This window comes from Lichenostomus cassidix, chromosome 2 (assembly GCF_008360975.1).
Source record: "Lichenostomus cassidix isolate B80296 chromosome 2, HeHo_3.0, whole genome shotgun sequence".
Taxonomy (NCBI): domain Eukaryota; kingdom Metazoa; phylum Chordata; class Aves; order Passeriformes; family Meliphagidae; genus Lichenostomus; species Lichenostomus cassidix.
The window spans coordinates 117,518,939-117,543,114 of NC_139482.1; the positions used below are offsets into that span (position 1 = coordinate 117,518,939).

At 51.9% G+C, this 24,176-nt stretch overlaps 1 protein-coding gene and 1 long non-coding RNA gene across 2 annotated transcripts in view; both read right to left on the reverse strand.

Annotated features, from left to right (window-relative positions):
- The window catches only part of LOC146442097 (uncharacterized), a 35,460-nt gene that overhangs the window by 689 nt on the left and 10,595 nt on the right, over positions 1 to 24,176 (reverse strand). The window contains exon 2 of the long non-coding RNA XR_014850139.1: positions 17,990 to 18,623. This is a non-coding gene — a long non-coding RNA (uncharacterized LOC146442097). The remainder of the gene's footprint in view (positions 1 to 17,989; positions 18,624 to 24,176) is intronic.
- Positions 19,317 to 21,424, reverse strand: LOC146442098 (uncharacterized). The gene is made up of 2 exons (XM_085053921.1): positions 20,184 to 21,424; positions 19,317 to 19,668 (listed from the first exon to the last, which is right to left on the reverse strand). The coding sequence occupies exons 1-2, from the start codon at positions 21,422 to 21,424 to the stop codon at positions 19,317 to 19,319; spliced, it is 1,593 nt and encodes a 530-aa protein (XP_084910047.1).

Genomic DNA, 24,176 nt, shown 5'->3' on the forward strand with positions numbered 1-24,176 from the left:
CTCTACGCCTCCCCCTTCTTTATTAATTAATGCAAAAAATTATTTAACTAAAAAGCACCTGGTAATGGCAAAAGCGGCAGCAACAAAAGAAGCGGCAAGCAAAATAATAAAACAGTCTTTTAAAAGCGTCATTCCCCACTCAGGAAGGCCCAGGCTCTTTAGAAGCTGGTGTGCCCATCCACTGGCCGTCTTGATCGTTTTATTAATGGTGCGGTGGACTGCAGCTTTGGTGTCCTCAAACCACTGACTGCTTTCTAATTGGATGTCTTGATGAGAGTGTGCATATCTTGGATTTTTTGGTGCATGCTCTCGCTTTTTGAGGACAGACTGAAGCAGCAGAGCCCGTGAAATTGGTGGCAGCCGTGGCCATGGGCCAGGTGCAAAAAATCGATTGCCGCTCTATGTTGAAGGGTTGCCTGTCTAGTTATTTGCTCGTCTCTCAGGGGGTCAGCTAGGGCGCTAGATGTTAAGCATGCTTGCTTCGCAACCCAACATTCGAGGTTCCCGAGTTCCCCTAAGGCCTTGGCTGCAGCAACCCAAGGCCGGAACACCGAGACCGCGATTCTTTTGCCCTTGCTCCAATGGTAAATATTGGTGCTGCAATCTGGTTCCACATTGTCGGTTTTAACGGCCGCATTGTTGGCCCACACTGGAAGGTGGGTCATGTTGGGCGAAGCAAGAGTCAGGCGCCTGAAAGTACATGGACCTTCTGTAAGGTGAGAAGGGATACTAGCCCAGGCTCGTTCGCCGCACATGAGAAGCATTCCCTCAGGGAGCTCAGTTGGGTGGGGATAATACAGATCAGGAGACGAGGGCACTTTTACGTGGGCAATCTGGGAGCTCCAATTGTTCGCAACATAATTTGGATTGTCCTGTCTCAGCCCCTGATAGATTCACTCATCCGGCCTGTATCCAGGTGTAAAATTGAATTGCACGCAGGAATGAGCCTTCAGCGAGCCACTTAGCTGGAATTCATGGGGCTCTTCCTCCATCTGCTTTTCTTCAGGGAGCCACTGCTGCCAAAGCAGAAGCGGGTTCCTAATGGGAAGAGGGAGGGAAATTTGTTGACGATCCTGAACATATGTATACTTATTTGATTTCATTGCATTCACCGTTTTCCAGAAATGGACAAGGAGGGACGGGAACTTGCTAATTGGGCTCTGGACCCCCACTAGAGCAGACGACAGCAGATCTCGGACCGCGTCTGTCGATAGACACATTTGCTCACGGCTCATAGCTTTGGTGATCTCCACCCACACATTTGACTCTGGCTGCCTCACGACCCAAAGGTGGACGGGCGACATGAAGAGCAGGACAATTTCCAGGCTGACGAGACACAGGGAGAAGGCCATCTCTGAGTAGGGGGAAAAACACAAAACAAGTTGAAAACTCAAATTAATACTTCGTGGGGGATGGCTGGGGAGGGGGGAAGGAGAGACTGTAGGGAAGAGGGGGTAGGATATAGGACGGCTGGCACAGGGACTTTGGCTGGACTTGGCAGATTCACAGAGAGTGGCGTCGGCAAGGTTTTCTGCGGCGAGATGGTGACGACGGAGGGGTCTGCCTTTTCTTCTTCCGCCTCCAGTACGAGGAGGTGACATCTCACTTGGCTGGACGCGGTGACTGGTGCAAGGCTCTGAGAAAAGGCTTGATAAATTTCCCGGGGACCCATTGTGGCCCTTCAGGGGTGAAGACACAGCCATATCCCCAACCCCAGGTGATCAGCTTGAAGGGACCCACGATTTTGAGGGAGTCTGGTTCTTTGATCAGGACAAGAGGGTGCTCCTTCAGCTTGGCTCGCCTTGAGTTGGAAAAGAGGTGAACCACAGGGGGGTCTGGCTCTCGATTGGAGCAGTTAAAAAAATTTAGTGTAAAAAGAGCCCTGGCAAGCTGATTGGCTGGGGTCTCTGTTTCGGGTCCCCCCTTCTGCTGGAGAAGCACTCTCTTGTGGGCCCTTTCGACCAGGGCTTGACCCGTTGCTGAGTGGGGGATTCTGGTGACATGGGAGATCCCCCACTGAAGAAAAAACTTCCTCACCGGCCCCGAGATGTAACAGGGGCCATCGTCTGTCTTTATTTCACGGGGAATGCCAAGGACGGCGAAGGCTTGCAGGAAATGAGAAATCGTATCCTTCGCCTTTTCCCTCGAATGCGTGGAGGCAAAAATCACACCTGAAAAGGTGTCAATGGAAACGTGTACAAATTTTAATCTGCCGAATTCAGGCACGTGCGTCACATCTGTCTGCCAAAGGTCCCCACTGTTAAGCCCTCTGGGATTGATCCCTGATCCCATTGATGTTATTTGGAGGGGTTGACACTGGGGGCAGGTTGGCTTGGTCCACTGTCAATTCAAACATTTGCTTCAAGGCCTGGACGTTTTGATGAAACAGTGCATGGCTCAGTGTGGCCTGTTGGAATCGATCAGGCACATTGGCGACATGCACGGGTGCTGCAAGTGCATTTGCCATTCTGTTCCCTTCCGCAACAGGGCCAGGAGGGTCGGTGTGTGACCTCACATGCATCACATAAAAGGGTTGATCACGGTGGGCGATAGACCTTTTAAGTCTCATGATCAAAGCATTAATTTGGGGGTTGGAGGAGCCCGACAGCCAACTGTCTTCAGCTCTTGAAACTATACCTGCTACATAAGCCGAATCGGTGATCAAATTGAAGGGTTCAGAAAAGCACTCAAAGGCCCTTATGGCAGCTGCGAGCTCGGCCACTTGGGGAGACCCTCGAAACAATCTCGACACCAGATTCCCACTTCTGTGTCCAAGTAATTACCGATTTCCCAGATCTGCCCAAGCTGTCTGTATAAAGGGTCAAGGCTTTGAGAGATTTTCTACTTTGAACCCGATCTAATACAATTTTGAACTCTACACGGAGCAGAGGATGTTCTGGAAACCAGGTGACTACCTGGCCAGTATAAGAATCAAGAGCTATCTGCATTTCCTCACTCTTTTGGAGAACAAACTCTAATTCTGAAATTTGTAATGGCAGGTGAATGAATGAAAAGTCACACCCCGCCAGGGTGGTCAGACGGGACCTCGCTCGCTGAATAACTTGTGCCATCTTGTCCTGTGGTGAAACTAGAACTCTGGGTGAGTTGACGGACAGGAAGACCCACTCAATAATGAAGAGCGGATCTTTCTGGGCGTCATCCCACTGAAAGATGAGGCCATGCAAGTGGGGCATTTTTCCTTGAATTGCTAATTCAAAGGGCAATTTTGGGTCGAATCGGTGGATTTGACGCATTTTCAGAGCGATTTGCACTTTCTTGATTGACTCTCGCGCTTCCGGGGTCAGTGTCCTTGGGGATGTCAGGTCACGGTCTAGGTAGAGGAGTTGAAAGAGTGGAGCCAAGGCTTCCGAGTAGATGCCAATCGGGCCGAATCCAGTTGATTGAGCCGCACAGTTGGTGCATTTCCTGCAAGTTGGTCAGATTATCAATTATTTTGATTGGCATAGGTGTTATTGTTTGCTCCTCTTTTTTTGCCCCAAGGTATCGCCACGGGGCAGTTACCTGGACTTTTGAGGGCTGGATCTCAAAACCCTCACTCTCCAAAGCCCCCACAACTATGGAGAGAGACTGCCTCAGAATCTGGTCGGTTGGGGAACAGATCAATATATCGTCCATATAATGGACGATGATTGACTCATGCGCAAGCTCTTGAACCGGCAACAGAATGCTGTCAACATACCACTGGCAAATGGTGGGGGAGTTCTTCATCCCCTGAGGGAGCACTCGCCAATGGTAGCGACGCATCGGGCGGTGCCTGTTGGTAGCAGGCACTGAAAAAGCGAATCTGGGCACGTTGCATGGGTGCAGGGGGATCTGGAAAAAGCAGTCCTTGATGTCAATAGCCGCCATTTTCCAGTCCTGCAGGAGCATCGAGGGAGAGGGCAATCCTGGCTGAAGTGACCCCATGTCTTCAATGACTTTGTTAATTTCTCGATGGTCGTGGAGGAGCCTCCATTTGTCACTCCCTGCCTTTTGTATAACAAAATCTGGGGAGTTCCACCAACTGGTCGAGGGGGCGATGTCCCCCTTTTCCAGTTGCTCCTCCACAAGCTTCTCGAGCGCCTTTAATTTGTATGATGGAAGGGGCCGCTGGTTGACCCAGATGGGTTCATCAGTTGTCCAATTGAGCGCCTGAGTCGGGCGCTCACCAGTGACCCCAATCAAAAATCCTGAGCTGGAGCCAATTCAAGCCAGGTCCCCCATTGAGACATGGCATCTCTCTCGCATAGATTGAAGCCTGACTGAATGATGAAGGGCCGCACCGTGGCGATGCGACCTTCAGGCCCCTCTATTTGCACAAGATCTTTGCTTCTCTCCGCGGGAGTGTATCCTCCCACACCACGAAGTGACCCTGCCACAGATTCTTTGGCCCATGGCGATGGCCAACTCACAGAGGAAATGACCGTGACATCTGCCCCAGTATCAATCATTCCAGAGAGGGAGGTGTTGTCCCCTCTCTGGGAGAGCCTGCAGGTAAGCATTGGTCTGCTTTTATCAATGACTTCTGACCAGGCAACAACCAGTAGGTCTGTAGTTATAGTTTGGAACGGGAAGGCTTTGATTCTCGCGACGACCTGCTTCCCAGCAAGGTAAAGAGATGGGTCAGCTACTTCAACCTGAATTGGGAAGAACCCATCAGGATCCACTCTGATCAAGGAAGGGATGATGGAAATTCCTCGGGGTCGTCTCTCTGCATCTGCAAGAGCAAACACATAGGTGTCAGGAAGGTCACATTTTGTGTTGATGATGAAAAGTCCAGAGCCGGGTATCATGATGTCTTGCTCAACCCACGCTGGATGGAATTCTGTGGGGTTGAGGCCGGCCGGTTGCTGTGGGCAGCGTGAGGCCGGCATCTCGCGCTGCTCTTTCAGTATCGCTGGCCAGCAGGGTGGGAAAGAGGAGGGGGGACAGGGTAAGCTAGGACAAATTGGGGAGGGTGCTGGGCACGGGCTGAGGTCTTAGGGGAGCGGAGCAACTTGGGGATTTCTTCCACTGGTGTTGGGCATTCTGCCTCATAATGCCCTCTTTTCCCGCACCTATTGCAAGTGGCATAGGTGCGGTTGATGGCGAGCGCCTGCTCGGGGGTGGTGTTGAGGGCCTTGACGGCGGCGAGCCGTCTGCAGGCGCTCACCATGTGGCTGATGGTCGGCCTGGGCTGATGCGGAAGCACTAAAACGACTTCCTTGCACATGTGATTAGCTCGTGTGATGGCGCCGTGGACAAGCAGTTGGTCTCTGATGTTAACATCTGGGACCTGATGGTCAATTGCTTGCTTCAGTTTTTCAACAAAGCTCGCAAAAGACTCGTCAGGCCCCTGGAAGATCTCTAGGTAGGGAGCAGTTGGGGCATCCACTGGAGGGATACCAAGCAGCACTCGTTCAGCAGCACCAGCCAACGAGGCAAGGACATCTGTGGGGATGTTGCAGGCTTGAACCTGGGGTTTAGTAAAATCCCCTTCACCCACAAGCAAATCAAATGAGAGGCTGTTGCCCGCAGCGCTCCCTGGAAGAGTTTTCCTTAGTTCCCTCACATGTCCTTTCCACTCATCTTCCCATTCCTGGTACTCAATGGGAGAGAGTAGGCAGGACATGATCAACTTAATGTCCGTGGGGACTAAGGGCACGCCTGTTAACGTGGCGTGCAGGACGGACTGGAAATAACTCGAGTCACGCCCAAACTCTTTTTGTGTTTTTGTTAAATCTTTGAGAGCGGTGCGATCAAAAGGCTCCCATTGTGGGTTGTGGCCCGCCCATGAAATCTGGACTGGTGCTGCCAAGGAGTCCTGGAGGACTTCCGGTTGTGGATCCAAGATGGTATCCTTCCGGTCAAGACAGGAGGGGCCACCCTAGATGGCTTCTGTGGGAGTTCCCTGGGGATTGCAGAGCCCTGTCCCTGCAGGCCTCGCAGTAGGCCGCTTGCGGGCGACACCGAGCTTCTCGGGGAAGCGTGGCGAAGAGAGGCACAGGCACAGGAAAGACAAGATGCAGGCTCTGAAGTGAGGACTTCAGGGAGTTTATTGAAGAGGGAGAGGCGGAGAGACAAGGGGAGGAAAGCAGGCTGAAGGCTTCAACGAAAGAGCCTCGAGCAAGGCTCTGCAGGGGGTTATAAGGGGCACATGAAGGGGAGGAGTTTGGCATGCAGGCCAATAGGATTGCAGGAAAGGAAGACATACAGATCCTTTAACCAATGAACTCAGCTTAGAGGAGGGAGGAACGTTAGACCGAACCAATGGGGAACAACTCAACTACCAAACAAAGCCGAACATTCTAGAAGATAACCATATAAGGTAAACAGAGGGAGGAGATGCAGGGAACCAACCAGGCGCTGCTCAGGGGCATATTAACTAACTTTGTCGCAGAGGCTCTTGGGAGTAATAAAAACCGTCACCCTAAGTTAAACTGCGTCCAGCTCTCAAGGCTCCTCTAGCTCCTCAGTTCCTGGTGGTGTGCCCCGAGCGGATGGCTCAGCGAGAGCGACCACTACAGGCTTCCTTCCGGTCAGAGCCGGGAGGGCCATCCAAGATGGCACCCTTCCGGTCAAGGCCAGAAGGTGGATCCAAGATGGCTTCCTTCCGGTCGAAACCGGAAGGGCCACCCAACATGGTGTCTTCACGGTGGGAACCGGAAGAGAGGCCGTGAGAACCAGGAAGTCCCACCTCCAGGGAGGGGTTTGGAAGGGGTGGAAAAAGGGGAGGGTGTCTTGCATGGGAGAGAGGAGATTCATGTGCTTTTGCAGTTTGACAAGCTTTAAGATAGCTAGTTCTCCAAGACTTAGTCCCGTTCGCAAGATTCTTTGATATCTGGCCGATTTGTCTAAAAATACCATTTATTTGACACAGAACATAACAAACATACAAACACAGAACAGATTGACACACATAGACACACAATGAATACATAATTGCAACACTATGGTAGCTAAAAAGGCAATTATGGGGTAAAACCTTGCTTGAACTATAAAGATAGTTAAAAACGCAAGAAATGCTTGCTTGAACGATAATGCAAGTTAAGAAATGCTTGCTTGAGCTAGCTGAAATGCAAGTTAAGAAAGGTACCTATAAGTTAGCCGGAATAATACAATTTAGGAAACTCAATGATCTCACCAAATCCAGTTTTTGGAGCTGGGGATACATCAGCGTCCTCACTCAATCCCTCGGGAAGTAACCACAGAGCATGAGTCCAAACTCAGGGGAGAAAGCTTTTACTTCACGTTCCATGTAGAAAGCTTCTGGCTTTCTGAGATTTCGTGAGCTTTTTATAGGATAAAAGTGTGTATTTGTAGTCACTGAAAATTTTCTCACATTCTCTCTGCATTCCACAGGGGAGTGTCTTTTCAGACTTTCAGTCGCCAGCACCAGGTAGTCCTTGATTAGGTTATCAACCTAATCTGAGCCATCCATTTCCTGGGACAGATCAGGGAGAGAGAGAAGGGGGAGGGGGGTGTCCTGCCACAAAGAGGTAACCAACGGAGGATCTGGGGAGGAGTCAAGGAAGAGGTGTGGCTTGGGTGGGAAAGGGGAAGTGGGAGGGGTTGGGATGAAGGGGTTGGGCGTGGGGGTGAAGGGTCTGAGGGGAGGGAGAGGCCCACTTATTGATTGAGTAACGGCCCAGTGGGAGGGATTAGGGGGATAGCTCGTCAGGTAAACTGAAAAAGAAGCGGGAAATACTGGGAAGGAGAAGTGGGGGGTGAGGAAGCCACGCGGTCGACGCCATTTTGGCATGACTTGCCGCCATTACATGGCTCCTCGGGAAGGTTTAAGGAAACTTTGCAGGGTGCACGGGGGACTAACAGGGAAGGCTGAACTGGGGAAGAAAGGTCTGGGACGACAGAACTAGGGGTGCTCAAGGAGGGTTTGCGATTTCCCCCCTGAGCTCGGACAGAAGCTGTGCAGGAGCGCCGGAGACCTGGCAGGAACTCCAAGCCTTTCGGCTTTCTGAGCTGCTGTAGCTGCCTCCTGAGGGTTTTGGGGAAGGGTTAGTGGGGGGATGGGAAGATGGGGAAGGGTGAGTGGGGGTCGTCACGCTCTGAATGGGACGGATGATATGCAGGATTTTATTTAAAATCCCAAAAAATTGGTCGACTCTCAGATCTCTCACTGATTGCAAAAAATTCATTCGGGTTCTGATGCGACACCAGAACTCGGGGGAGTCGACATCGCGGATAGTGGTGGCTGGGAATTCCACAAATAAAAATTTAATGAAATTTTTCAGGAGCGGGGAAGAAAACACAAAACAGGCTACTATAAGGGAATGTTTAAGGGAAACATAAAAATCTCATCTTTTGTTAATTTGGCGCCCATTATTCCGAATGGAGGTAAAATTAACCTAAAGATTTCTTCACCCACCCGACCAGGAATGGAAAACTTAACAAAAGGGAGGCACACCAGGGGACCCCTTCCCACCGCCCCATACCTAAACTGAAAGCTGGTTGGGTGGTCTCTGTACAGGCTCCTGCAGGACGTTGCCGTCGGCGTCGTGACGAGGTCGGGCAGTCTCGTCCACCAACGATGCTCCGCGACCAGTGGGCTCCGTCCTGGCGGTTGCAAGGAGCACCTCTCACAAAGCGAGAGTGCTGCAACTTGCAAAGCAGCCGTCCAAGAAATCACTCCTTTCCTTCAGGTGGCTGGAGGGATGGGAGGGACCCGTTGGGTGCCACTTGTAGGAGCTTAGGCTTCTCCCTGTCCACTTCTCCTATGATGCACCAGCCTGCTCAGCCACCTCAGGTTGTGCCGCCCCAGGGAGGAGTGGAGTGTCCAGTATCGCAGAGACACACAAGGATAAGGCCACCGAGAGCAAAGAAGCTGAGAGAGCTGAAGGTCTCCAAGGTCCACTTTATTAAGGATGAAGCAGCAGCAAGGACGTTGGAGAACCCTCTGGCACTTGGGAAGCACAAGGCACCAAGGGCCCAGAACAAAGAGGGCAGGGGGTTTTATATGGGGGTACGGGGTTTCACAGGGAGGAACTGCAAGGGTGGAGCCAACGGGCTCCGGTACATTGTTGAGGGGCAAGCGGGGGAGCAAATCATGTACAACCAGGGCAGAGCAATACAACAACCAATGAGGGAGCGAGGGAAACAAAACATTCTAGGTAGGGGCAGCAACAGGGGCGGTAATAAGGGCAGGGTAACCAAACTTTTAACCAATAAAGGAACAGAAAACTTTCTGGGGGAGGAGGGCAGCAGCCTAGACTTCGTCTTCAGAGTCCCAGGAGTTTGCGTCATCTCCTTCGGGGAGCTGCGCCACATTGACTGCTGGAGACTGGGGCTCTAGGGTGACCATTTCAGGCCTCTGCACCTCTACGCCTCCCCCTTCTTTATTAATTAATGCAAAAAATTATTTAACTAAAAAGCACCTGGTAATGGCAAAAGCGGCAGCAACAAAAGAAGCGGCAAGCAAAATAATAAAACAGTCTTTTAAAAGCGTCATTCCCCACTCAGGAAGGCCCAGGCTCTTTAGAAGCTGGTGTGCCCATCCACTGGCCGTCTTGATCGTTTTATTAATGGTGCGGTGGACTGCAGCTTTGGTGTCCTCAAACCACTGACTGCTTTCTAATTGGATGTCTTGATGAGAGTGTGCATATCTTGGATTTTTTGGTGCATGCTCTCGCTTTTTGAGGACAGACTGAAGCAGCAGAGCCCGTGAAATTGGTGGCAGCCGTGGCCATGGGCCAGGTGCAAAAAATCGATTGCCGCTCTATTTTGAAGGATTGCCTGTCTAGTTATTTGCTCGTCTCTCAGGGGGTCAGCTAGGGCGCTAGATGTTAAGCATGCTTGCTTCGCAACCCAACATTCGAGGTTCCCGAGTTCCCCTAAGGCCTTGGCTGCAGCAACCCAAGGCCGGAACACCGAGACCGCGATTCTTTTGCCCTTGCTCCAATGGTAAATATTGGTGCTGCAATCTGGTTCCACATTGTCGGTTTTAACGGCCGCATTGTTGGCCCACACTGGAAGGTGGGTCATGTTGGGCGAAGCAAGAGTCAGGCGCCTGAAAGTACATGGACCTTCTGTAAGGTGAGAAGGGATACTAGCCCAGGCTCGTTCGCCGCACATGAGAAGCATTCCCTCAGGGAGCTCAGTTGGGTGGGGATAATACAGATCAGGAGACGAGGGCACTTTTACGTGGGCAATCTGGGAGCTCCAATTGTTCGCAACATAATTTGGATTGTCCTGTCTCAGCCCCTGATAGATTCACTCATCCGGCCTGTATCCAGGTGTAAAATTGAATTGCACGCAGGAATGAGCCTTCAGCGAGCCACTTAGCTGGAATTCATGGGGCTCTTCCTCCATCTGCTTTTCTTCAGGGAGCCACTGCTGCCAAAGCAGAAGCGGGTTCCTAATGGGAAGAGGGAGGGAAATTTGTTGACGATCCTGAACATATGTATACTTATTTGATTTCATTGCATTCACCGTTTTCCAGAAATGGACAAGGAGGGACGGGAACTTGCTAATTGGGCTCTGGACCCCCACTAGAGCAGACGACAGCAGATCTCGGACCGCGTCTGTCGATAGACACATTTGCTCACGGCTCATAGCTTTGGTGATCTCCACCCACACATTTGACTCTGGCTGCCTCACGACCCAAAGGTGGACGGGCGACATGAAGAGCAGGACAATTTCCAGGCTGACGAGACACAGGGAGAAGGCCATCTCTGAGTAGGGGGAAAAACACAAAACAAGTTGAAAACTCAAATTAATACTTCGTGGGGGATGGCTGGGGAGGGGGGAAGGAGAGACTGTAGGGAAGAGGGGGTAGGATATAGGACGGCTGGCACAGGGACTTTGGCTGGACTTGGCAGATTCACAGAGAGTGGCGTCGGCAAGGTTTTCTGCGGCGAGATGGTGACGACGGAGGGGTCTGCCTTTTCTTCTTCCGCCTCCAGTACGAGGAGGTGACATCTCACTTGGCTGGACGCGGTGACTGGTGCAAGGCTCTGAGAAAAGGCTTGATAAATTTCCCGGGGACCCATTGTGGCCCTTCAGGGGTGAAGACACAGCCATATCCCCAACCCCAGGTGATCAGCTTGAAGGGACCCACGATTTTGAGGGAGTCTGGTTCTTTGATCAGGACAAGAGGGTGCTCCTTCAGCTTGGCTCGCCTTGAGTTGGAAAAGAGGTGAACCACAGGGGGGTCTGGCTCTCGATTGGAGCAGTTAAAAAAATTTAGTGTAAAAAGAGCCCTGGCAAGCTGATTGGCTGGGGTCTCTGTTTCGGGTCCCCCCTTCTGCTGGAGAAGCACTCTCTTGTGGGCCCTTTCGACCAGGGCTTGACCCGTTGCTGAGTGGGGGATTCTGGTGACATGGGAGATCCCCCACTGAAGAAAAAACTTCCTCACCGGCCCCGAGATGTAACAGGGGCCATCGTCTGTCTTTATTTCACGGGGAATGCCAAGGACGGCGAAGGCTTGCAGGAAATGAGAAATCGTATCCTTCGCCTTTTCCCTCGAATGCGTGGAGGCAAAAATCACACCTGAAAAGGTGTCAATGGAAACGTGTACAAATTTTAATCTGCCGAATTCAGGCACGTGCGTCACATCTGTCTGCCAAAGGTCCCCACTGTTAAGCCCTCTGGGATTGATCCCTGATCCCATTGATGTTATTTGGAGGGGTTGACACTGGGGGCAGGTTGGCTTGGTCCACTGTCAATTCAAACATTTGCTTCAAGGCCTGGACGTTTTGATGAAACAGTGCATGGCTCAGTGTGGCCTGTTGGAATCGATCAGGCACATTGGCGACATGCACGGGTGCTGCAAGTGCATTTGCCATTCTGTTCCCTTCCGCAACAGGGCCAGGAGGGTCGGTGTGTGACCTCACATGCATCACATAAAAGGGTTGATCACGGTGGGCGATAGACCTTTTAAGTCTCATGATCAAAGCATTAATTTGGGGGTTGGAGGAGCCCGACAGCCAACTGTCTTCAGCTCTTGAAACTATACCTGCTACATAAGCCGAATCGGTGATCAAACTGAAGGGCTCAGAAAAGCACTCAAAGGCCCTTATGGCAGCTGCGAGCTCGGCCACTTGGGGAGACCCTCGAAACAATCTCGACACCAGATTCCCACTTCTGTGTCCAAGTAATTACCGATTTCCCAGATCTGCCCAAGCCGTCTGTATAAAGGGTCAAGGCTTTGAGAGGTTTTCTACTTTGAACCCGATCTAATACAATTTTGAACTCTACACGGAGCAGAGGATGTTCTGGAAACCAGGTGACTACCTGGCCAGTATAAGAATCAAGAGCTATCTGCATTTCCTCACTCTTTTGGAGAACAAACTCTAATTCTGAAATTTGTAATGGCAGGTGAATGAATGAAAAGTCACACCCCGCCAGGGTGGTCAGACGGGACCTCGCTCGCTGAATAACTTGTGCCATCTTGTCCTGTGGTGAAACTAGAACTCTGGGTGAGTTGACGGACAGGAAGACCCACTCAATAATGAAGAGCGGATCTTTCTGGGCGTCATCCCACTGAAAGATGAGGCCATGCAAGTGGGGCATTTTTCCTTGAATTGCTAATTCAAAGGGCAATTTTGGGTCGAATCGGTGGATTTGACGCATTTTCAGAGCGATTTGCACTTTCTTGATTGACTCTCGCGCTTCCGGGGTCAGTGTCCTTGGGGATGTCAGGTCACGGTCTAGGTAGAGGAGTTGAAAGAGTGGAGCCAAGGCTTCCGAGTAGATGCCAATCGGGCCGAATCCAGTTGATTGAGCCGCACAGTTGGTGCATTTCCTGCAAGTTGGTCAGATTATCAATTATTTTGATTGGCATAGGTGTTATTGTTTGCTCCTCTTTTTTTGCCCCAAGGTATCGCCACGGGGCAGTTACCTGGACTTTTGAGGGCTGGATCTCAAAACCCTCACTCTCCAAAGCCCCCACAACTATGGAGAGAGACTGCCTCAGAATCTGGTCGGTTGGGGAACAGATCAATATATCGTCCATATAATGGACGATGATTGACTCATGCGCAAGCTCTTGAACCGGCAACAGAATGCTGTCAACATACCACTGGCAAATGGTGGGGGAGTTCTTCATCCCCTGAGGGAGCACTCGCCAATGGTAGCGACGCATCGGGCGGTGCCTGTTGGTAGCAGGCACTGAAAAAGCGAATCTGGGCACGTTGCATGGGTGCAGGGGGATCTGGAAAAAGCAGTCCTTGATGTCAATAGCCGCCATTTTCCAGTCCTGCAGGAGCATCGAGGGAGAGGGCAATCCTGGCTGAAGTGACCCCATGTCTTCAATGACTTTGTTAATTTCTCGATGGTCGTGGAGGAGCCTCCATTTGTCACTCCCTGCCTTTTGTATAACAAAATCTGGGGAGTTCCACCAACTGGTCGAGGGGGCGATGTCCCCCTTTTCCAGTTGCTCCTCCACAAGCTTCTCGAGCGCCTTTAATTTGTATGATGGAAGGGGCCGCTGGTTGACCCAGATGGGTTCATCAGTTGTCCAATTGAGCGCCTGAGTCGGGCGCTCACCAGTGACCCCAATCAAAAATCCTGAGCTGGAGCCAATTCAAGCCAGGTCCCCCATTGAGACATGGCATCTCTCTCCCATAGATTGAAGCCTGACTGAATGATGAAGGGCCGCACCGTGGCGATGCGACCTTCAGGCCCCTCTATTTGCACAAGATCTTTGCTTCTCTCCGCGGGAGTGTATCCTCCCACACCACGAAGTGACCCTGCCACAGATTCTTTGGCCCATGGCGATGGCCAACTCACAGAGGAAATGACCGTGACATCTGCCCCAGTATCAATCATTCCAGAGAGGGAGGTGTTGTCCCCTCTCTGGGAGAGCCTGCAGGTAAGCATTGGTCTGCTTTTATCAATGACTTCTGACCAGGCAACAACCAGTAGGTCTGTAGTTATAGTTTGGAACGGGAAGGCTTTGATTCTCGCGACGACCTGCTTCCCAGCAAGGTAAAGAGATGGGTCAGCTACTTCAACCTGAATTGGGAAGAACCCATCAGGATCCACTCTGATCAAGGAAGGGATGATGGAAATTCCTCGGGGTCGTCTCTCTGCATCTGCAAGAGCAAACACATAGGTGTCAGGAAGGTCACATTTTGTGTTGATGATGAAAAGTCCAGAGCCGGGTATCATGATGTCTTGCTCAACCCACGCTGGATGGAATTCTGTGGGGTTGAGGCCGGCCGGGTGCTGTGGGCAGCGTGAGGCCGGCATCTCGCGCTGCTCTTTCAGTATCGCTGGCCAGCAGGGTGGGAAAGAGGAGGGGGGACAGGGTAAGCTAGGACAAATTGGGGAGGGTGCTGGGCACGGGCTGAGGTCTTAGGGGAGCGGAGCAACTTGGGGATTTCTTCCAGTGGTGTTGGGCATTCTGCCTCATAATGCCCTCTTTTCCCGCACCTATTGCAAGTGGCATAGGTGCGGTTGATGGCGAGCGCCTGCTCGGGGGTGGTGTTGAGGGCCTTGACGGCGGCGAGCCGTCTGCAGGCGCTCACCATGTGGCTGATGGTCGGCCTGGGCTGATGCGGAAGCACTAAAACGACTTCCTTGCACATGTGATTAGCTCGTGTGATGGCGCCGTGGACAAGCAGTTGGTCTCTGATGTTAACATCTGGGACCTGATGGTCAATTGCTTGCTTCAGTTTTTCAACAAAGCTCGCAAAAGACTCGTCAGGCCCCTGGAAGATCTCTAGGTAGGGAGCAGTTGGGGCATCCACTGGAGGGATACCAAGCAGCACTCGTTCAGCAGCACCAGCCAACGAGGCAAGGACATCTGTGGGGATGTTGCAGGCTTGAACCTGGGGTTTAGTAAAATCCCCTTCACCCACAAGCAAATCAAATGAGAGGCTGTTGCCCGCAGCGCTCCCTGGAAGAGTTTTCCTTAGTTCCCTCACATGTCCTTTCCACTCATCTTCCCATTCCTGGTACTCAATGGGAGAGAGTAGGCAGGACATGATCAACTTAATGTCCGTGGGGACTAAGGGCACGCCTGTTAACGTGGCGTGCAGGACGGACTGGAAATAACTCGAGTCACGCCCAAACTCTTTTTGTGTTTTTGTTAAATCTTTGAGAGCGGTGCGATCAAAAGGCTCCCATTGTGGGTTGTGGCCCGCCCATGAAATCTGGACTGGTGCTGCCAAGGAGTCCTGGAGGACTTCCGGTTGTGGATCCAAGATGGTATCCTTCCGGTCAAGACAGGAGGGGCCACCCTAGATGGCTTCTGTGGGAGTTCCCTGGGGATTGCAGAGCCCTGTCCCTGCAGGCCTCGCAGTAGGCCGCTTGCGGGCGACACCGAGCTTCTCGGGGAAGCGTGGCGAAGAGAGGCACAGGCACAGGAAAGACAAGATGCAGGCTCTGAAGTGAGGACTTCAGGGAGTTTATTGAAGAGGGAGAGGCGGAGAGACAAGGGGAGGAAAGCAGGCTGAAGGCTTCAACGAAAGAGCCTCGAGCAAGGCTCTGCAGGGGGTTATAAGGGGCACATGAAGGGGAGGAGTTTGGCATGCAGGCCAATAGGATTGCAGGAAAGGAAGACATACAGATCCTTTAACCAATGAACTCAGCTTAGAGGAGGGAGGAACGTTAGACCGAACCAATGGGGAACAACTCAACTACCAAACAAAGCCGAACATTCTAGAAGATAACCATATAAGGTAAACAGAGGGAGGAGATGCAGGGAACCAACCAGGCGCTGCTCAGGGGCATATTAACTAACTTTGTCGCAGAGGCTCTTGGGAGTAATAAAAACCGTCACCCTAAGTTAAACTGCGTCCAGCTCTCAAGGCTCCTCTAGCTCCTCAGTTCCTGGTGGTGTGCCCCGAGCGGATGGCTCAGCGAGAGCGACCACTACAGGCTTCCTTCCGGTCAGAGCCGGGAGGGCCATCCAAGATGGCACCCTTCCGGTCAAGGCCAGAAGGTGGATCCAAGATGGCTTCCTTCCGGTCGAAACCGGAAGGGCCACCCAACATGGTGTCTTCACGGTGGGAACCGGAAGAGAGGCCGTGAGAACCAGGAAGTCCCACCTCCAGGGAGGGGTTTGGAAGGGGTGGAAAAAGGGGAGGGTGTCTTGCATGGGAGAGAGGAGATTCATGTGCTTTTGCAGTTTGACAAGCTTTAAGATAGCTAGTTCTCCAAGACTTAGTCCCGTTCGCAAGATTCTTTGATATCTGGCCGATTTGTCTAAAAATACCATTTATTTGACACAGAACATAACAAACATACAAACACAGAACAGATTGACACACATAGACACACAATGAATACATAATTGCAACACTATGGTAGCTAAAAAGGCAATTATGGGGTAAAACCTTGCTTGAACTATAAAGATAGTTAAAAACGCAAGAAATGCTTGCTTGAACGATAATGCAAGTTAAGAAATGCTTGCTTGAGCTAGCTGAAATGCAAGTTAAGAAAGGTACCTATAAGTTAGCCGGAATAATACAATTTAGGAAACTCAATGATCTCACCAAATCCAGTTTTTGGAGCTGGGGATACATCAGCGTCCTCACTCAATCCCTCGGGAAGTAACCACAGAGCATGAGTCCAAACTCAGGGGAGAAAGCTTTTACTTCACGTTCCATGTAGAAAGCTTCTGGCTTTCTGAGATTTCGTGAGCTTTTTATAGGATAAAAGTGTGTATTTGTAGTCACTGAAAATTTGCTCACATTCTCTCTGCATTCCACAGGGGAGTGTCTTTTCAGACTTTCAGTCGCCAGCACCAGGTAGTCCTTGATTAGGTTATCAACCTAATCTGAGCCATCCATTTCCTGGGACAGATCAGGGAGAGAGAGAAGGGGGAGGGGGGTGTCCTGCCACAAAGGGGTAACCAACAGAGGATCTGGGGAGGAGTCAAGGAAGAGGTGTGGCTTGGGTGGGAAAGGGGAAGTGGGAGGGGTTGGGATGAAGGGGTTGGGCGTGGGGGTGAAGGGTCTGAGGGGAGGGAGAGGCCCACTTATTGATTGAGTAACGGCCCAGTGGGAGGGATTAGGGGGATAGCTCGTCAGGTAAACTGAAAAAGAAGCGGGAAATACTGGGAAGGAGAAGTGGGGGGTGAGGAAGCCACGCGGTCGACGCCATTTTGGCATGACTTGCCGCCATTACATGGCTCCTCGGGAAGGTTTAAGGAAACTTTGCAGGGTGCACGGGGGACTAACAGGGAAGGCTGAACTGGGGAAGAAAGGTCTGGGACGACAGAACTAGGGGTGCTCAAGGAGGGTTTGCGATTTCCCCCCTGAGCTCGGACAGAAGCTGTGCAGGAGCGCCGGAGACCTGGCAGGAACTCCAAGCCTTTCGGCTTTCTGAGCTGCTGTAGCTGCCTCCTGAGGGTTTTGGGGAAGGGTTAGTGGGGGGATGGGAAGATGGGGAAGGGTGAGTGGGGGTCGTCACGCTCTGAATGGGACGGATGATATGCAGGATTTTATTTAAAATCCCAAAAAATTGGTCGACTCTCAGATCTCTCACTGATTGCAAAAAATTCATTCGGGTTCTGATGCGACACCAGAACTCGGGGGAGTCGATATCGCGGATAGTGGTGGCTGGGAATTCCACAAATAAAAATTTAATGAAATTTTTCAGGAGCGGGGAAGAAAACACAAAACAGGCTACTATAAGGGAATGTTTAAGGGAAACATAAAAATCTCATCTTTTGTTAATTTGGCGCCCATTATTCCGAATGGAGGTAAAATTAACCTAAAGATTTCTTCACCCACCCGACCAGGAATGGAAAACTTAACAAAAGGGAGGCACACCAGGGGACCCCTTCCCACCGCCCCATACCTAAACTGAAAGCTGGTTGGGTGGTCTCTGTACAGGCTCCTGCAGGACGTTGCCGTCGGCGTCGTGACGAGGTCGGGCAGTCTCGTCCACCAACGATGCTCCGCGACCAGTGGGCTCCGTCCTGGCGGTTGCAAGGAGCACCTCTCACAAAGCGAGAGTGCTGCAACTTGCAAAGCAGCCGTCCAAGAAATCACTCCTTTCCTTCAGGTGGCTGGAGGGATGGGAGGGACCCGTTGGGTGCCACTTGTTGTAGGAGCTTAGGCTTCTCCCTGTCCACTTCTCCTATGATGCACCAGCCTGCTCAGCCACCTCAGGTTGTGCCGCCCCAGGGAGGAGTGGAGTGTCCAGTATCGCAGAGACACACAAGGATAAGGCCACCGAGAGCAAAGAAGCTGAGAGAGCTGAAGGTCTCCAAGGTCCACTTTATTAAGGATGAAGCAGCAGCAAGGACGTTGGAGAACCCTCTGGCACTTGGGAAGCACAAGGCACCAAGGGCCCAGAACAAAGCGGGCAGGGGGTTTTATATGGGGGTACGGGGTTTCACAGGGAGGAACTGCAAGGGTGGAGCCAACGGGCTCCGGTACATTGTTGAGGGGCAAGCGGGGGAGCAAATCATGTACAACCAGGGCAGAGCAATACAACAACCAATGAGGGAGCGAGGGAAACAAAACATTCTAGGTAGGGGCAGCAACAGGGGCGGTAATAAGGGCAGGGTAACCAAACTTTTAACCAATAAAGGAACAGAAAACTTTCTGGGGGAGGAGGGCAGCAGCCTAGACTTCGTCTTCAGAGTCCCAGGAGTTTGCGTCATCTCCTTCGGGGAGCTGCGCCACATTGACTGCTGGAGACTGGGGCTCTAGGGTGACCATTTCAGGCCTCTGCACTCTTATAAATTAGGTCTCAAAAAGCCAATCAGAGATGTGGATCTAATTTAAAAATTTATTAATTAAAAAAAAAAAAAAAAAGCAAGCAGGTATCAGCCAAACAGCGCTGGGCTGAGTGGGTGAGTCTCCTGCTGCACCCACGACACTGCACCCAATGGTTACAAGTAACCATCTTTTATACTCCTTTGCATTTCCCTCCCCTTGTGTCCCCTCGTGGGCCTTGATTGGCGTTTCTTCGTGAGTCTTGATTGGCCGCTGAGTCGTCTAGGCTGGTGTGTTCTGCGTTGTGGTTGTTGCTGGGCATAGTCCTCACTGTGGGGTTGCGCAGGCTCCTGGTGGGGGTTGTGCTAGGCTGCCTTGTGGCTGCCTTGTGGGGGGTTGTGTAAAGGCACTTACAAGCATAACAGCTTGGTTTAAAACAGAAACTATCTTTATAAAAGCAGAACTTAACAAAAGTAGAGAACATCTTTCTTAAACGATTTGTGAACTACACCTGTGATTTATCACAATTTCCCCCCTTTCTCTTATGTTCATTTAGTTCATGAAATCGTTTTAAGAACAGTGGTGCAAAGAACTGAATGTAGCTCTCACTTGAATTAAGTGACTTAACTTCTATACTGATAAGTCAGCATCACTGCTTGTAGTTGTTTGGTTTTCCGAGGTTGTCCCCGTTGAGGACAATGGCCCTCAGACACTGCAGTGGTCCGGCTCCTCGAGGCAGGGGAACCCGGCTAGCAAGCGGTTTTCTCCCCCAGGGTCGGCGGCTCGACCCTCACTGCGGCCACCCGACGGCGGCTTACCCAATCCCAGGGTGCCCCGATTGGATTTGGGGGGACCCTTTGCAGGGTAGGGGAACAGTCCAGGCAGGCAGGAGGATGAGGCGGCGATCCCCACAAAATGAGACCAGTCCCAGACGTGGAGGAGCAGCAACAGTCCTTTATTTGGGGAGTGCAAGCGGGGAGGGAACTGTTGTCGCCCTCGGGCAGAGGTCCGGCAGGGTCGGTGGTCCGAAGCCTCTGACCACAAGGGCAAGATGGCACTGAGGTGTTAAAGGGAGCCCCGGGGTTTCCTGGGGCGGGAATGCAGGGGCGGGGCCAATCAGGCCCGGGGAAACATGACAGGCAGCAGGGGGAGCAAATTAGAAACAACAAGGGAGGGGAGTACATAGAACCAATCAGGGGAGCACAGCAACAGAACAAGCTAGAAGCAGGGAGGCAACAGGGGCGGAGAGAGGAGGGGTACAGCAAACTTTGAACCTATAGACCAACACAAAACTTTGTTGTGGGAGGAGGGAGGGCGGCTCATGGCTCAGCCTCGACTGAGCCCCAGGAGATCACATCCTCAGCGGCTCCGGTCTCCGCCACATTCACCTCAGTCAATGGGATGTTGCATTGGGCGGCACCGGGCCGCCGCCCCTCCACACCTCCCCTATCTTTACTAAATAAAGAGGGAAACTGGTTAATTAAACAGCGCTTAAACAAGGCTAAGGAAGCGGCAATTAATAATAGGGCAACTAAAATAAGTAGACAATCTTGTAACAAAGAGACCCCCCACCCCGGCAGTCCAAGTCCATCCAGCGCCTTGTGGGCCCATCCTTTGACCGTTGATATGGTCGAATTCACTGCTTTTTTGACGCCATCAACTGTGTCTTCAAACCAACGACTGGACTCGAAGGTGATGTCAGAAAGCAGGGCATTCATGTCCTGCAACCGTTGGTGGATGGAGCGGTTTTTTGATGATAAGTTGAAACAGCACAGCCCTTCAAACTGCTGGCAACCGTGGCCATGCGCGAGGAGGAGAAAATCAATTGCTGCTCGATTTTGCAAAGTCGCTGCTTTAGTGACTTCCACATCGTGTAGGATACCTACAATGGCCTCTGAGGTTAACTGTGCCTGTCTCGCCACCCAACATTCAAGGTTGCCTAACTCTCCCAAGGCCTTGGCCGCAGCAACCCAAGGCAGAAAGGCAGACACAGCAATGCGTTTTCCTTTTGACCAATGATAAATTTCTGTGCTGCAGTCATCAAAATTGTAAGGTTTTGAAATCGAATTATTGGACCACTCCGGGAGGAGGGTCATGTTTGGTGTCGCCAGGGTCAGATGGCCAAAGGTGCAAGGTCCTCCTACGAGATGGGAGGGGATTCCCGTCCAGGCACGCTCCCCACAGACTAAGAAAATCCCCTTAGGGAGCCGAATTGGGTGAGGGTAAGCCAAATCCGGAGACGAAGGCGATTCTAGATGGGCAATTTGGGTGCACCAATTCTTTGCAATATAATTTTCATTGCCTTGTCTCAGCCCCTGATAAATTTCCTTGTTGTGTGCTTTACTTGGATCGTAGCCGAAGTGCACACAAAAGGGAGCTTTCAGCGAGCCTAAAAGCTGAAGCTCTTGGGGCTCTTGGTCCATCGGCGCCAAACCCATTACCCACTTCCCCCAAAGGGCAAGGGGGTTCTGGATGGGCAGAGGGATCCTGATCAACAAGTGGTCCCATACATACTCAAAGAAGTCTGCTTGCAATCGATGGGTCGATTCCCATAATTCTACAAGGGGACGTGGGTAGTCTTCTACCTGGACCGGGACTCCTACCAAAGAAGACGAGAGCGGGTTTTGGACCACATCTGTTGACATACAAAGATGATCACTCCCCATCACCTTGGCCAGGGTCACCCAGACGTTGGCGGCTGGCTGTCTCATGACCCACTCATGGCTTGGACTGCAGGTGATCGCAAGGAGCAGCAGGAGGCGCAGCATGTTGGCAGGTCTGGCTCCTGCGGGGTGGGGAGCAAACATAAACATATTAACGAAAGCAATCAGGTTGGGGATGGGAAAGGAAGGGGAAAAGGAAAGGCCATAGGGAAGTGGGGGAAGGAGAATGGGAAGCTGGCTCAGGGATCTCCTGGACTAGACTGCAGCATGAGGCGACCTTGCGGACCGGACGCAGACGCAGCCTTGGAGGAGATGATGGCGGCGAGTTCTTCTTCTTTCGGCGCCATTGGGCTTCTGTCACGTCCTTCTTCACCGCCCGCAGTGAAAGGGGTCCTGCTTTTAAAAATGGTTTGACAAATTTCCCTGGGACCCACCTCGGCCCTTCCGGAGTGGAGACGCAGCAATAGCCACGCCCCCAGATGACAAGCGGGAAGGGACCGATGATTTTGAGGGAGTCCGGTTCTCTAATCAGGACAAGAGGACGCTCTTTCAGCTTGGCTCGCGTGCGGTTGGCAAAGTGGCAAACCACCGGGGGGTCTGGCTCTTTATCGGAGCAATTTAGGAAATTTAGTGTAAAAAGAGCCCTAGCGAGCCGATTTGCCGGGGTCTCTGTTTCAGGACCCCCCTTTTGCTGAAGTAGCACCCTCTTGAGGGACTGGTGGGCTCTCTCCACCAGGGCCTGACCCGTTGCTGAGTGGGGAATCCCGGTGGTATGGGAAATCCCCCACTGGAGGAAGAACCTCTTCAGTGGCCCTGAGATGTAGCATGGGCCATTGTCCGTCTTAATTTCTCGGGGAATACCCAGGACAGCGAAGGCCTGCAGGAAGTGCGAAATCGCATCCTTCGCCTTCTCACCCGAGTGCGCGGAGGCAAAAATCGCACCTGAAAAGGTGTCCACACTCACATGCACAAACGTTTGGCGACCGAAATCAGGAACATGGGTCACATCAGTCTGCCAGAGCTGCCCACAGTTAAGCCCTCTGGGATTGATTCCCGATCCCGTTGATGTTATGCCGAGGGGTTGACACTGGGGACAGGTCGCCACAATGGCCTTGGCTTGGTCCTTTGTTATTTCGAACATCCGCATCAAGGCCTGGACATTCTGGTGAAAGAGTGCATGGCTCAACGATGCCTGTTGGAATCGGTCAGGCACGTTGGCAACATGCACAGGCGCAGAGAGCGCATCAGCTACTCTGTTCCCTTCCGTTATGGGACCCGGAAGGTCAGTGTGCGATCGTACATGCATGACATAATAGGGTTGATCACGCTGGGAAATGGCAATCTGAAGCCGCTTGATCAAGTTATTAATTTGGGGGTTGGAGGAGCCGGACAGCCAACTGTCCTCAGCTCTGGAGACAATCCCCGCAACATATGCCGAATCTGTAATTAGATTGAAGGGGCCGGGAAAGCACTCGAACACCCTGACGACAGCTGCAAGCTCGGCCACCTGAGCGGACCCAGAAACCACTTCGACATTGCTTTCCCATCGCTCTGTCGAGGGGTTCCACCAGGCGATTGCCGATTTGCCAGAGACGCCTGAGCCGTCAGTGAAAAATGTCACGGCGTCGAGGGGTTTCATACTTCGGACCCTACCACAAACAATTTTGAGTTCAGAAATTGAAAAGATTTTGTGTCTCGGGTACCAGGTTACCACCTGGCCGGGGAAAGACTCCAAAGCCATTTGCATCTCCTCACTTTTTTGGAAGACAAATTCGAATGATTTCGAATCGGTTGGAGCATGGATGTACTTAAAATCGCACCCTGCCAGAACAGCAAGACGGGACCTCGCTCGTCTAACGAGCTGCGCCATCTTGTCCTGTGGCGTGACTAGAACTCTGGGGGACGACGCAGGAAGGAAGACCCACTCGATGATAAGGAGCTTCCACATGTCCTCCGTGTCCTCGTCATCCCATTGAAAGATGAGCCCAAACAAATGTGGCATTTTTCCCATTATGGCCAAATTAAATGGTAATTTGGGGTCACATCGGTGAATGTGGCACATTTGCAGGCGGTTTTGTACCTTTACAATGGCTTGCCGCGCCTCCGGAGTGAGGGTCCTGGGACTGTTCAGGTCACGGTCTCTGCAGAGCAAAGAAAACAGGGGAGTCAAGTCGTCCGTCGGTATGCCAGTCAGGGGCCGAATCCAATTGATTGCTCCACACAGTTGATGGAGTTCTGCAGGGTAGAAGGATTGTCGATAATTTTAATTGGGAGAGGTCGGATGGTTCTCTCCTCTATTTTTGCACCAAGGTACCTCCACGGCGCTGTCACCTGCACTTTGTCAGGCTGAATCTCAAAGCCCATGCTTTCTAGAGCCCCCACAACCTTAGAAAGCACTGTCCTTAAGATGGAATAGGTGGGAGAACAGACCAATACATCATCCATATAATGGACGATGATTGACTCCGTTGCTGCCTCTCTCACCGGTGACAGAATGCGATCGACATACCACTGGCAGATGGTGGGGGAATTTTTCATCCCCTGGGGGAGCACCTTCCAGTGGTAGCGTCGCATTGGGCGTACCCTGTTAGTAGATGGTACAGAAAAGGCAAACCTGGGCGCATCATCAGGGTGTAGGGGGATCTGGAAGAAGCAGTCCTTTATGTCCACCACTGCTATCTTCCAGTCCCGTGGAAGCATTGAAGGGGAGGGTAAACCTGGTTGGAGAGGGCCCATGTCTTCAATGACCTCATTGATTTTTCTCAGGTCCTGAAGGAGCCTCCATTTCGTCCCTCCCGCCTTCTTGATTACAAAGACGGGAGAGTTCCATGGACTGGTAGAAGGCATGATGTGCCCCCTATCCAGTTGCTCCTTCACGAGCTGCTCGAGCGCTCTCAATTTG

What these genes read in the sequence shown, in the direction of transcription:
- LOC146442098 (XM_085053921.1), bottom strand. Translation starts at nt 21,424, where the DNA reads ATGTTTATGTTTGCTCCCCACCCCGCAGGAGCCAGACCTGCCAACATG. An exon ending in GATGGACTTGGACTGCCGGG is followed by an intron (nt 19,669 to 20,183) that starts GTGGGGGGTCTC and finishes TTAACACCTCAG; the next exon opens with TGCCATCTTGCCCTTGTGGT.